Raw genomic sequence first — 13,780 nt, 5'->3', positions numbered from 1 at the left:
CTCACTATCCTAACCTAATCAAGTTCCAGTTTGTCTTATGGCTTTATTTCTTGTGGTTCTCTGAGTAGAAAATGAGCTTCTTGCTTATTACCTATTAAACAGGTTAACGAAAGATACATATTTTTTCTTTAAAACTAAAAGTGATTAACTTCAGTTTTCTTAGTCCTATTTGTGCTTGCAAATGTTATTTTCAGGCCTGAGAGTTTGTTAGATTCGTTAGGGATTTGAATCATGAAAGCAAAATGGTGACTTATGCATTTTTTAGATTTCATTAATATTGTATAAATAGCTCATTGAAGTAATTGTAAGTAGATACTTCTCAACATAAAGTTTATTTAGTCCATAAACCAAAGAATACTTGCTCTTCTGGAATTCTCTTTCTGAAACAAATAGCATTAACATCAGTAAATTTCATAAAAAAGATTTTTGTTCATATCATCCAAACTGTGGGATTTTTTTTTTGGAACTGATACTTGCCTTTTAGGAAATAGGTTCTGAAATAAATTGTGATTTTAATAATTCCAAGGTTGTTGTAAAAGGAGGATTCTAAATTATTCAAAATCTTGAAAAACAGTATCTAGAAATTATGGTCTAATGGTTATATTTTTTTACAGAAGTTGAAAAAGCCTGATAATTAGTTTTCCTCTATTTATAATAACAACAAATTATTTTTAATCGAAGAGGTGATAAATATATCTGCCATTTGGTAATCACTCATTTTAGCTTGTATATTTTTATGTATGTTTAAGACTGATACTCCCTGCCTTGTATTTGAGTGTATGATACATTGAGGCTTAGCTGCATCATTTATTGACACACTGTTGTCAAAACAGGAAACCAAAGCAGACAGTTACATTAGTGCCAAAATATATTCCAGAATCGTTAGAAGTTTGTTTAAATTTCTCAACTTCTTAATATCCGTAATAAAAAGGGGAATCATTATAATCATCAGTTCCCATACAATAGAAACAGTATCACCTGCCATTTGCTCAAGAGAAACATTTTTTCTGGTGCTGAGCTAGATCTTTATTTGTCTCACAAAGGGAACATAGTGAACAGTGTCTTCCACATCTCGTCAACAAATACAGCCACATTTTCACAAGATTTATAGATTCTCTGAATCAGCGAGTCGGTAAAAGCAGTTCTGTAAAGCAGCGAAAGGATAAATGGAAGTTTACAATGTTTGGATAGTTTTCTTGATCCAAAAATAACACTTAAAATATCTAGCAGGGCCCTTACTCAACTTTCAGAGGAGTTTTATTTAGCCACAGTTTGTGTGTGTGATTGAATTTGACTGCCTTTAGGCAGGATTTTGTACCTTCCATTTTCCACTCTACTTTGTCTTGTATTGGCTTCTCTGTTTTGTGCTTGGGCCCTGAAGTCATTTACGTTAGTCACCCCTGATTTATAGGAACAGACATAGGAAGCATTATTTCTCATGTGTAAGCTCGTGATAAAAATTGGATGGCAAAGATCTTGAGGTTTTATACTCTGGCTAACACCTTCAATTCACATATATGGACTATCCACCAAGTGGAGCAGGGACGGCATCCTTTTATGAGAGCTAAAATTGAATGTCCATCCTACCTCATAGAAGGCAGGTGAAGCCCTGTTTTCCTCTGCAAACATTTTCATATTTTAACCTCATTTACTTTGGCATAAGGACAGATAGATGAATCAGATCCCCAAATTCAGTGATAATCTATACCATAGATATACTTAAGTAGAAAAATTTTTTTAATGTGTAAATGTTTCAGTGCATTTGTTACCAGCATTTTTCCATGACCATCAAACATTCTTTAAAAAATTAGCGTGTTCTAATTTAAGCAGTGTAAGTTTCTTATAGTCCTCTAAGGTAAATTAGCTGTAGAATCTATCTGTGTAACTGAAGGATTTTGACTTGTTTATAGAATTAATTGCATTAGGGATGCCTGGGTGGCTCAGTCTGTTAAGTATCTGCCTTTGACTCATGTCATGATCCCAGGATCCTGGGATCGTGTCCCCATCAGGCTCCTTGCTCAGCAGGAAGCGTGCTTCTCCCTCTGCCTACCACTCTCCCTGCTTGTTGTCTCTCCCTAATAAATAAATAAATAAAATCTTTAAAAAATAAAAAAAAGTTTAAAAACCACATCAACAAAAACAAACAGCAACAAAAAAAGAATTGTTGGTGTTAAAGTTAATTAAATGTGTGGATGCAACCACCAGAATGATTTTTTTTTTTTTTAAGATTTTGTTTATTTATTTGACAGGCAGAGATTACAAGTAGGCAGAGAGGCAGGGAGAGAGAGAGAGGAGAAAGCAGGCTCCCCGCTGAGCAGAGAGCCCGATGTGGGGCTCGATCCCAGGACCCTGGGATCATGACCTGAGCTGAAGGCAGAGGCTTTAACCCACTGAGCCACCCAGGCGCCCCCAGAATGATTATTTTTATTTTAGTTTAGTTTCTTGAGACATTTTTAGAAAGGAAATAGAGAGCAGATGTAATTATTCATTGAAGCCACTCCTATTAGTATATGATGACATGAGCTTAGAGAAGACTAATTCTCTTAGTATCCTCAGTGTCAAAGTACCCTAAAGCACGGAATTATCTTATGTGGAAGTGGTCCCAACACCTTCTGGTACTAGTTAAAAATAATTGGATCCAAATCTTTGTTTTTGTGTTCCATTTTATAGAAATGAAGTAACTTTTATTACATGCTTTCATTGTTGGTATTGTAGACTGTGTGCGCTTTTATGTATTTTGAGGAACATGGTCTGTTGCCGAAAAGCCTTAAGAATATTTTCATTGCAGGGACGCCTGGGTGGCTCAGTTGGTTAAGCAGCTGCCTTCGGCTCAGGTCATGATCCCAGCGTCCTGGGATCGAGTCCCACATCGGGCTCCTTGCTCATCAGGGAGCCTGCTTCTCCCTCTGCCTCTGCCTGCCATTCTGTCTGCCTGTGCTTGCTCTCTCTCCCTCTCTCTCTCTGACAAATAAATAAATAAACTCTTTAAAAAAAAAAAAAAAAAGAATATTTTCATTGCATTGTGTTTTTTTTGTTTTTTTGTTTTAATGAAAATAGGAGAGAGAGCTTGAAGCAAACAAAAAAGAAAAAATGAAAGAAGCTCAACTTGAAGCTGAGGTGAAGTTGTTGAGAAGAGAGAATGAAGCTCTTCGAAGACACATAGCTGTTCTCCAGGCTGAAGTTTATGGGGCAAGACTGGCTGCTAAGTACTTGGATAAGGAACTGGCAGGAAGGTGTGTAAAAATGAGTACCTTGTACTCTGAGGTAACAAATTGGATATTTAATGAGGTTGATTTTACCTGTTGTAGTAAATGAAACATTAATCTTTAAAGAGTTATTTTACAGTTGGGTATAGTTTATTGTTGTTAATACTGATAGCATTATATATTGCAGATTTATTTAGCCATACTACATAAGTATTTCTGGTTTACACACACACTGATAGGAACTTATTTTGAAACGCTAATAACTCTAGATCTGCACTTTTCAGCCATTTCCTGCCTCGAAACCATAAAAGATGATGTTCCCATGTACAGCATGACTTCCATAAGGAATTCTTTCTATGATCATTGAAATGTAATCTTTTTTGAACCTCCAAACACATTGGAATGACAGTGACTTTATCATAATAATACAGAGTTCTGCTTGCATTAGTTTTTTAAAGTTAATTATTCACAGACTTTGGTGATTTATTATTTTTGTAAATACTTTTTTACTCATTGTTTTGATACCACATTAAGAACTGATGTGGAGCAAATAAAAATAATTTATATCATGTTGAAGTGAACATTTTCTGACTTTTGCCATATTTAAAATAATGATTTTGTAAAAAAAAAAAAAAACTGTCATTAAAAGAAATGTTTTTGTACAGTTAGACTCTTGTAAAGACCTAGTATTCAATAGTGTCTGAGTTTATTGACCTACCCTGATTGTGTGCAAGATGTGAAACATGGTCATTGACATTAGTCTCAAAAATTGTTTTGAGATGTATTTGAATTAAGTATACGATTAGAAAAGGTCTCATTCATTCTTTTTAAAAGAAATTAGATCTCTCTCGAAGACATCTGTTCTTTTCAGACTTTTGGTATTTTACAAATCTGAGAGACCTCAGGAGGTTCCTAAAGGGATTAGTTTTATTACTAACATGTTTATGCAAAAGCTATTTGTGTTCAGTAGTTTTTCTGAATTCTCTCTGTAATAAAAATTATAATAATGAAAAACTAACTGAATTAACTCTTTTCTCAATATAAAGAGTCCAACAAATACAGTTACTAGGACGAGATATGAAGGGACCAGCTCATGATAAGCTGTGGAATCAGCTGGAAGCTGAAATACATTTGCATCGTCACAAAACTGTAATCAGAGCCTGTAGAGGACGTAATGACCTGAAGCGACCAATGCAAGCCCCTCCAGGCCATGTATGTTTGCTTCATTACTCTTTCTTACTCAGCCTCTTCCTTTTTCCATTAGTCAGAAGTCCTTACCATGTTTTTTTATTCTAGTAGTATTTAAAGCCATTATTTAAAAAGGGAAAGTAGAATTAAATGTATTTAGAATAGATACATAAAGTTCTTGGTTGATTTACCCTGAAATGCCCTGAAAGTGATATTTCTGAAAACTGAACTGTTGCTAGCAAAGACATATTGCTCATGCTTTGGCTCATATTTCAGAATTTTCCTGGATCATGATTATGCATATTTAAATTGTTTTTTAAAGCTTAGCAGAGAACATTAGTAATTTGTCACTAATAATTAATTTAAAATTATTAATTTTAATAAATATTTTTAAATAAATTGATTAATAGATTGGCAAGCATTTAGGGGGTAGTTCTTAAAGGAAATTTTTGGTAACTAGATTCAACTGTAGTTTTTTCCACCTGTTTGGTCTTGAATTAAGATGGAATTTGAGATCTGTGTCCAACTGTCTGCGTCTATAGCCACCAGTGTACAAGGGCTTTTCTATCTGAATAAATCTTGATTAAATTTCATTACTACAGCTGTCTGAAAATATAAGCCCTTCCATAATAAAAGTATGTCTGACTCCTTCCCAGTGGCTTACATGTCTTAGTACCAGATAAACCATGGCCTTAAACAAGTTCAAGTATTTGTTGCCTCTGTAAAGATTATTGTGAGAAGAATTGACATGTACATGAAGTTGGTGAGAGAAGAGTGGGGATTACAATAAGCACTTATGCCATTGTCTTCTCTGGGACATTGGGGACCATTAAATTCCAAGCAGTGGCTAGACGGCAAAAGGTATTTCATGCTACCTAAAGGATTATGAACTTTTACCTGATAATCATGGGATTTTTAATAAAATGGTGGACTCAAGATTTAACATTATTTTGACACATTACTTTGGCATAGTGAAGAGAATATATTGGGAGAGGGCCTACATGAGAAAGACACAGTAGTAACCTGAGGAGAAAGTGATGAATGTAGGGGGAGTATATTTGAGAGGAAGGGTAGCTTTGAGAGAATTAGAATCAAGAAGAGTTGGGGGCACCTGATTGGCTCAGTCATAGAGCATGTGACTCTCAATCTCAGGGTCATGAATTCAAGCCCCACACTGGGTGTGGAGCCTACTTAAAAAAAAAAAAAAAAAGAATCAAGAAGACTTGGTGATTAACTGCTTTTGGTTATGTGGGTAAATGAGAAGGAAGAATATAGGTTTTTGGTGCAGGCAGTTGAGTGAGATGATGGCATTCACTGATAAAGCAAATAGAGGAAAAGGAAGATTTGGGGGAGAAATATGAGATTTGTTTTCGACATGTAATATTTGAGGTGCCATTGGGACAAACAAAATATATCCTGTTGGCTATATGACTCTGGAATTTAGGAGAAGTCTGAGTTGAAGAAATATTAGGTAAATCATCTATCTGTTATAATCAAACCATGGAATTGATTAAATAACTGAGGGAAGTATATAGAAAATAAAAAGAATAGGAGGCCAGGGATGGAAAGAAACTTCTAGGGAGTGAGGGAAAGACATGGATCACCGAAGAAGGGAGTCTGAAATGGAGCTGTCAGATATAATCCATCTAGTAAAGTAATGTAATAGAAACCAAGGAAAAGAGGGTTTCACGAAGGGGTTAGTGAACAGTATCAACTTTCCACAATGTTTAAGTAGGATAGTGACTAAAATTTATACATTGGATATAGTCAGGTTGGTTGCCAGTGACTGTAGAGAAGACAGTTTTAATAGAACAGGTGGGCACAAAACCCTAATTACAGTGACTGAAATAATGAATGTGGGAGGCAAGGAAGTAGATATCATAGGGATTAACTTTGTGTGAAGGTTAAGGAAAGATGGAGGGTGGTAGCTAAAGAAGATAGTAGATAATTAAAGGTTTTTATTTTGTTTTATGTTTTCACATGGTTGGTATTCAGAGCTGGAAGAGGCTTAGAATTTGTTTATGTGCTGGACAGGGGTGGAACTTAGCAGAGAAGGAAAAAGTAAAGGTACCAGAGAAAGGTTAATTTATGGAGCAAAGTCCTTTATTTTAGAGGTAGACTCCAGAGCTCAACAGAATGAAAAGTAATTAATGATTCAATTGGCAATTTGTTTTTTTAATTCTGCAAATTAGTTAAAATGATGTAGATCTTTATGATATTTTCTAGTAAAAATAAACATCTTACTACTTTTATTTTTTGAAGATTTTGCTTATCAGTTAATTCCTGGCAATAGTTTCCTTTGTAATGTCCTACAATTTAAAAGGAGATGAATCAATATCAAAGAAACTAACAAAAGCGTGAGAAAATCTTCCATCTGTTTCACTAAATTAACAGAACTACTATTTTCATTTTACCATTTTATCTGTTAATTTTTTTCTTAACACTTTACTGTGTATCCATTCCAGGAAATTAATGAAGATTTCTAAAAGCGAGTTATATAGCTTGGGTTTAGTCTGTTTGATATATCATTTAAGTAGTACTAATTTTCCTTTCAATTTTTCTTCTTTTTTTCTCCCATTAAGGATCAAGACTCTTTAAAGAAAAGCCAGGGTGTTGGTCCGATTAGAAAAGTTCTTCTCCTTAAGGAAGATCATGAAGGCCTTGGCATTTCAATTACAGTAAGAAGTAGTGCTTCCAGTCTCCTCTTCTGTAGTTAACTAGGATAATTGTGCTCCTGTGTTGGACATCCTTGGGAAGCAAAGTATTTTGGATATATTCTCTAAATAACTAAATTTATTCCCCTGGGCAACACCACTTTTGTGTAAACTTTTTGTGGTAAATTTTCCTAATGACTATTAAGTATTACCTCAGTAAAATTATTACTTTATTAAGCATAATTTAGCATTTTCATTATGAAAATTTATACAATTATAGTTTTATACAATATACTGTGATTGCCTCTACCTCATACCCTTTGAGAATGGGCATGATTGTTTTCTTCTATGTTAAATGACTCCAGATTATATTGTTCTTTTCTCTAGAGTATGTGTTATCTTTCTCTTGACTCATTTCTTTGTTGTCAGATTTCAGTGGCTGTTGAGTCCAAATATTCTTCCTTTCTAAATTTGGTGCCTTTATAAACAGTTGTCTTGGGCAGCATTTCTGAGATCAGCTGTTATAAAGTACATATATTTGGAGTCCTTTTGCTGTCCTTAGAGTGCTTTTTTCCAGAAGAATGAATAAGATGGGTTACCCTCTTTTTCATTTGGTAATACTTAGATACTGCCCAAGTTCTTTTGCTTTTTCGTATTGCTTAATATAGAAATATTTTTTATCATAAGAAGTTTACCTGTCAAGTTTATATACAAGTTATGTACAAGTTTATACCTTGACAGATATAAACCTGTCAAGTTTATACCTTGACAGGTATAAACCTCTGTCAACTTTATACTAATAAATAGGTATTTATTGAATACCTACTTGTCTTTTTGAATGCACTGCCGTTAAAGAGCATAAATTTTAGAAGAAATAATAACATATATATATGTTATATATATATATATATATATACGCACAAGTAATATGTATATATACGTACATAAACAATATTCATATACATACACACAAATAATACGCATATATATGCATACACAAATAATACACACACAAATAATTATAACACAAGCTAAAAAGTGAAAGGTACCAAATAACTGCATTTCATCAATTCTTTGTTGCATATTTTTCATGTTTTAATATCTCTGAAATTCAGATTCTTCTTATACTCTTTCAGTGATTTTTATAGTACATAAAATAATGCTAAGTCATATAGTGATTTAGATTTGATAAAATCTAATAGTGCTATGGACTATTAATATGTAAAATATTTTTATTTATGTTTAAAAGAGTTTAGCTGACTGTTGTTTTTTCATTTGGTGTTTGTTTGTTTTTTTTTTGGCTTTGGAATGTGTTTTAGAAAACACATTTGGAATGTGTTTAGAAAACATGTATGTTATCGTTTTATTCAGAGATAACTTTGATACTAGTAATAATATATTTACCATTACTTAAGTGGCAAATAATATTTTAGTCAGTATTTATACAGGATAGATGCTTACTGAAATGTATTTTTAAGATGTTTTATTGTTAGTAGAATAGTCTGTGATTGTACAAAGAGTAAACTAATTGACTACCTTTTTTTCTTTTTTCTTTTTCTTTTTTTTTTTTTTTTTTTTTTTTTTTTTTTTTTGTTAGGGTGGGAAAGAACATGGTGTTCCAATCCTCATTTCTGAGATCCACCCAGGGCAACCTGCTGATAGATGTGGAGGACTGCACGTGGGAGATGCTATTCTGGCTGTTAACGGAGTTAACCTAAGGGACACAAAGCATAAAGAAGCTGTAACCATTCTTTCCCAGCAGGTAAGTTCCTGTTATGCAGTTAAAATTGGATCTATCAATTGGTTCTTCTCGAATTTACTGAATATTTTATACTTCCTGTACTTGAGGATTTTCAAGTAGTAAAGTGTTTTTATATAGACACTAGTTCCCTTTGATTTGGGCCTTTTATAGAAGACATTCAGCCAGATTTACTGAAGAAGATTTTGTTTGCCTTTTTCTACAGCTGTATAACTTTAAGCAAGTTACTTAAGTCCTCTGCTGTGCTACGGTGTCCTTATCAGAGAACTGTAAGGGTTAAGTATGTTGATTCATATAAAGTGCTCAGGACAGGACCTGGTACTTAGAAAGCAAAACATCATTAATGACTAAAACACTACAAATAGAAGGTATTATAGAAAACGTAATGCTAGAAGCCAACTGGTTTTACAGACATAAATGTTAGAACTGAAAGGGTCCTTAGAAATCATTTAGCCCAACACTCTTAAATTTAAAATGAGTAAACTGATGTTCTTAGGGATTAAATGATTTGGTCAAGGTTGCAGAGAAAATAAATTAGAGTTGGGATTCATACCCACAAGTCTTATTTGTTACCAAGTTTTTTTGTTTCATTTTCCTTTTTTCCTTCAAGAAGAAGGTTGAAGAAATTAGATTTCAATAGTACATTGAGATGTTTGTTGGATCATCAATGTAGAATTGAATCTCAAAGTTGAAAGTGCATTTATAGCTCATGTGGTTCAACTACACATTGTATAAATCTCTACAATATCACTAATTAAATATTTATATTAAAGGGGGGACTTGTTGATAAAGTAGTTCATTCTGTTATTGTACATTGCTGATTTTTAGGAAGTTCTTCCTCATATTAAGCCTAAAATCTATCTGCATGACTGCCACCCACGGACCTAATTCACTTTATGGAAGACTACCGCATTAATCCATCTCTCTCCCCCAAGTGGTATTTGTAAGCATTATCTGCTAAGAGATCTCAGAATGCAACTGTAACCTCTTTCAGTTGGTGTTTTCTCAACCCAACTTGGCCATATCCGGTGGCATTAAGAGTGAGATGAATGGCAGCTGTGGTAAAGGAAATACAAACAGGCAGTCACAAACTTTTAAGGAAATGCTCAGCGTGTATTAAAATTTTGAAACATAAACATCCGGGAAAGCAGCGCACCAAAGATACTGACTTAGCGAGTGACAGTGAAAAATGGCATGCTTTCTTTGGAGCAAAGGCAGGCCATAATTTTCAGAGTTGCAAATACCAGACTTGTGTGTAGTGACTGTAGTCTCTTATTAAATGACTTGGAACGTTTTTATTTTTATATTTTTAAAAGATTTTATTTATTTATTTGACAGAGATCACAAATTGGCAGAGAGGCAGGCAGAGAGAGAGAGAGGAGGAAGCAGGCTCCCCGCGGAGCAGAGAGCCTGAGGCGGAATTGGATCCCAGGACCCTGAGATCATGACCTGAGCTGAGCCAGAGGCTTAACCCACTGAACCACCCAGGCTCCCCGGAATGTTTTTTAAACATAAAATAATCTGTAACTTTTTACTTGAATATAAGTTTTTTTTAAAGAATAGCAGTTCAGGGGCGCCTGGGTGGCTCAGTCAGTTAAAAGTCTGACTCTTGGCTTTGGCTCAGGTCATGATCCTCAGGGTCGTGAGATCCCACCCCACATCAGACTCTGCACTCAGCGGGGAGTCTGCTTGAGATTCTCTCTCTCCCTCTCCCTCTGTACTTCCCCTTGCCTGTACTTTCTCTGTCTCTAAAATAAATAAATCTTAAAAAAAAAAAAAAAAAAAGAATAGCAGTACAAATACTACATTTATTTATTTAAGTAATCTCTGTCCTCATCATGTACTTGCAACCCTGAGATCAAGCTTCATGTGCTTTTCTGACTGAGCCAGCCAGGCGCCCCCAAATATGATACATGTAGTCCAGTAGAAAGAGCAAGGATTTTGGAGTCAAATTTCTATTTTTCTGATTTACTTGCTCATTATGTTGGAAAAATTATCTGCTCTTTCCAGAGCTCATTCAGGTTTCTCATTCATGTAAAAGAGACTGTACTGTAGTAGGGTTATTCTGAGGATTTAAGGATATAGTTTCGCACAATAAATAAAATAACTATTATAATAATTACTTTTAACATTATGTTACTCAGTGAAAGTTAAGTAAAGGCTTAAGACCTATTCAGTAAGAAACAAGAAATCATTGTGTAGAGGTTTCTTGAATTAGTCAAGGAAAAGTTTGTGTGATCCCTTAAGTGCAACTTTAATATGACTAGGTGGAGTTGCTATGTCAAGTCCAAAATGGCAGAATAACTTCTAAACTGAACATTTGTTCTAAAATTTTATAAGTTGAGTAGTTAAGCATTCATTTTTAGTGGTCTGTTAGCAAAAATACTGTGACTGGTACAAAGAGCTGCTGTATTATTAAAAGGAAATTTGGATTCATGGGGTTGGTCTGGACGTGATGGCCTTTGTGTGTTTTTCTATCTTTTGAGATTCTAGAATTTCATTATTTGTTATCTTGAAAGGAGCTACATTTGAAGTCTTACTACTTCTCATGCCTATTACACATCCCAAAGAATTTGGAAACCATTTTCTGAGTATAATTATAGTAACTTGATTTCCTCATTTTCTTTCTTAACTTTAGAGAGGAGAGATTGAATTTGAAGTAGTTTATGTGGCTCCTGAAGTGGATTCTGATGATGAAAATGTAGAGTATGAAGATGAGAGTGGACATCGCTACCGTTTATACCTTGATGAGTTAGAGGGAGGGAGTAATTCCGGTGCTAGTTGCAAAGACACAAGCGGGGAAATCAAAGTGTTGCAAGGTAAAAATTACTGTAAAAGTTATTAATGTATTTATCATTAGTAAACTTTTAAAATACAAAATTTTAGATTTCTTCAGTAATGATCTTTTAATGATGGGAAATCATCATTAACAAATTGAAGCTCTCCTTTGCTTATAGTTTTATTGCATACTGGTCACTGTGCCAAAATGTTACTTACATAGAAGTTTCTTAGGTTCATCTTGGACTTTAAGATAAGTGTATTACCAGTTACTGAACTACAAATGATCCTTGAAAAATAAAAAAATAAAAATTCCAGTGTTCTAGATTCTGAAATAAAGACTGATATATATGCCTTTTAGAGTAGATACACATCTTACTGTCATCTTGCTGTGTTAATGCAAATTCTTCTTTCATAATACAATGATTTGTAGACTAATATGAATATGTTATTAGACCATTGTCTTATTATTATGAGAATCAGGATATGTGATCTTGAGGATTTTTGGTTTAGTCTTTGCTATTATTTACACATATTGTTCAGAGAAATTCTAGCCCTTTCTTTTACATAGAGCAGTGGTTCTTAAATTGTGATCTGCGAATCTCTGGAGGTCCCTGAAGACCCTTCGAGGGAATTCATGAGATAAAAACTTTATAATAGGGGCATCTGGGTGGCTCATTCCAATAAGCCTCTGCCTTCAGCTCAGGTCATGATCTCGGTGTCCTGGGACTGAGCCCTTCATTCTGGCTCCCTGCTCAGCAAGGAGTCTGCTTCTCCCTCTCCCTCTGCCCTTCCCCCCGCCCCCAACTCATGTGCGCATGCTCTCTCTCAAATAGATAAATAACTCCCTCTGCAAAACCGATCATAATAATGCTAAAATCTTATTTCTGTTTTTTGTTTTTGTTTTTTTTCTGAGTTGATATTTGCACTGATGGTGCAAAAGCTGTGGGGGTAAATTTCTGTTTGCCTTAGTATGAATCAAGGCAGTGGTGCTACTCTTAAAGTAATCATTGTTTCTTTCTTGCCATCTTCTCAGAGTAAAAGAAAGCAGAAGAATAAAATGCCGTTTCATGAAATAGTAAAAACGGTTCATTTTATTAAATCTTGACCCTTGAATGCATGTCTTTTTTGTATTGTGTGTTATGAGATGAGAAGTATACGTAAAGCACTGAGTCTACATGCTGAACCAAGATGCTGGTCTCAAAAGCACTCAAGTGGTTAAGTAGCTAGCTAAATTGGCCATTTTTTTCATGGAAGACAATTCTGACTTGAAGAATGAGTGACAAATTAGGTTGTTCAGACTCTTTGGCAGCCATTCTCTTTAAAAGGAACAAGATGGGGCACGTGGGTGGTTCAGTGGGTTGGGCCTCTGCCTTCGGCTCAGGTCATGATTTCAGGTCCTGGGATCGAGCCCTACATTGGGCTCTGTGCACAGCAGGAGCCTGCTTCCCCTTCTCTCTCTCTGCCTGCCTCTCTGCCTACTTGTGATCTCTGTCAAATAAATAAAAATCTTTAAAAAAATAAATAAAAAATAAAAATAAAAGGAACAAGATGAGTCCATCACTTTAGGGAAACAACTGATAGTGTTTATTGCCAGTGACTGAATTTCAGCTTTCAAGTGACAATGAGAATTTTGTAAGACATTTATCAGTCACCATGAGCTTGATAGCTTTCCAACACTAAACTTATATAAGATTGGTGGTGATGTTAATAAATGTGATTTTTTTTTTTGATATAGTAAAAATGAAACATCTCAACTTTAGGAATTGCTATGTATCTCAGTGATCTAATATTACTCAAATGACCAGTGTAAGATGTTACAAAATCCTGCATGGCTAAAAGAGTCATTCAAATGGCAATATAGACAAGTGGATTTTAATATAACAGTGTGAACCAACCGCTCAATTCTGTGGCGAGCAATTTTGGTATAATATCAAAGAAGAAAATTGACAGCTGCAAACCCTATTAAAACTACTCTTCCCTCTTCCAACTGTGTATCTTTATGAGGGTGAGCTTTTTGTATACTTGTATTGTATACTCAATAGATTGAGCAGAGGCAAAAAACAAAACAAAACAAAAAAACCAAAAAAACCAGCTATCTTTGATAAAACAGACTTTATTTTTTTAAAAGATTTTGTTTATTTACTTGACACAGAGGGAGGGAGAGCACAAGCAGGGGGAGCAGGAAAGGGAGA

The 13,780-nt window shown here is 34.6% G+C and overlaps 1 protein-coding gene across 3 annotated transcripts in view; it reads left to right on the top strand.

Annotated features, from left to right (window-relative positions):
* Positions 1-13,780, top strand: part of LOC111147694 (golgi associated PDZ and coiled-coil motif containing) — a 39,380-nt gene that overhangs the window by 21,311 nt on the left and 4,289 nt on the right. For all 3 annotated transcript variants that reach the window (XM_022503922.1, XM_022503921.1, XM_022503920.1), the window contains 5 exons: positions 3,058-3,233; positions 4,253-4,418; positions 6,977-7,072; positions 8,646-8,810; positions 11,446-11,626. In XM_022503922.1, coding sequence (XP_022359630.1) covers positions 3,058-3,233; positions 4,253-4,418; positions 6,977-7,072; positions 8,646-8,810; positions 11,446-11,626 — 784 coding nt within the window. The remainder of the gene's footprint in view (positions 1-3,057; positions 3,234-4,252; positions 4,419-6,976; positions 7,073-8,645; positions 8,811-11,445; positions 11,627-13,780) is intronic.

The sequence above is a fragment of the Enhydra lutris genome, unplaced genomic scaffold (genome assembly GCF_002288905.1).
Source record: "Enhydra lutris kenyoni isolate GAN:26980312 unplaced genomic scaffold, ASM228890v2 scaffoldscaffold17, whole genome shotgun sequence".
In the NCBI taxonomy this organism is placed as follows: Eukaryota; Metazoa; Chordata; class Mammalia; order Carnivora; family Mustelidae; genus Enhydra; species Enhydra lutris.
The sequence above is the reverse complement of the archived record's forward strand: the minus strand, read 5'-3'. Positions and strand labels throughout refer to the sequence as shown.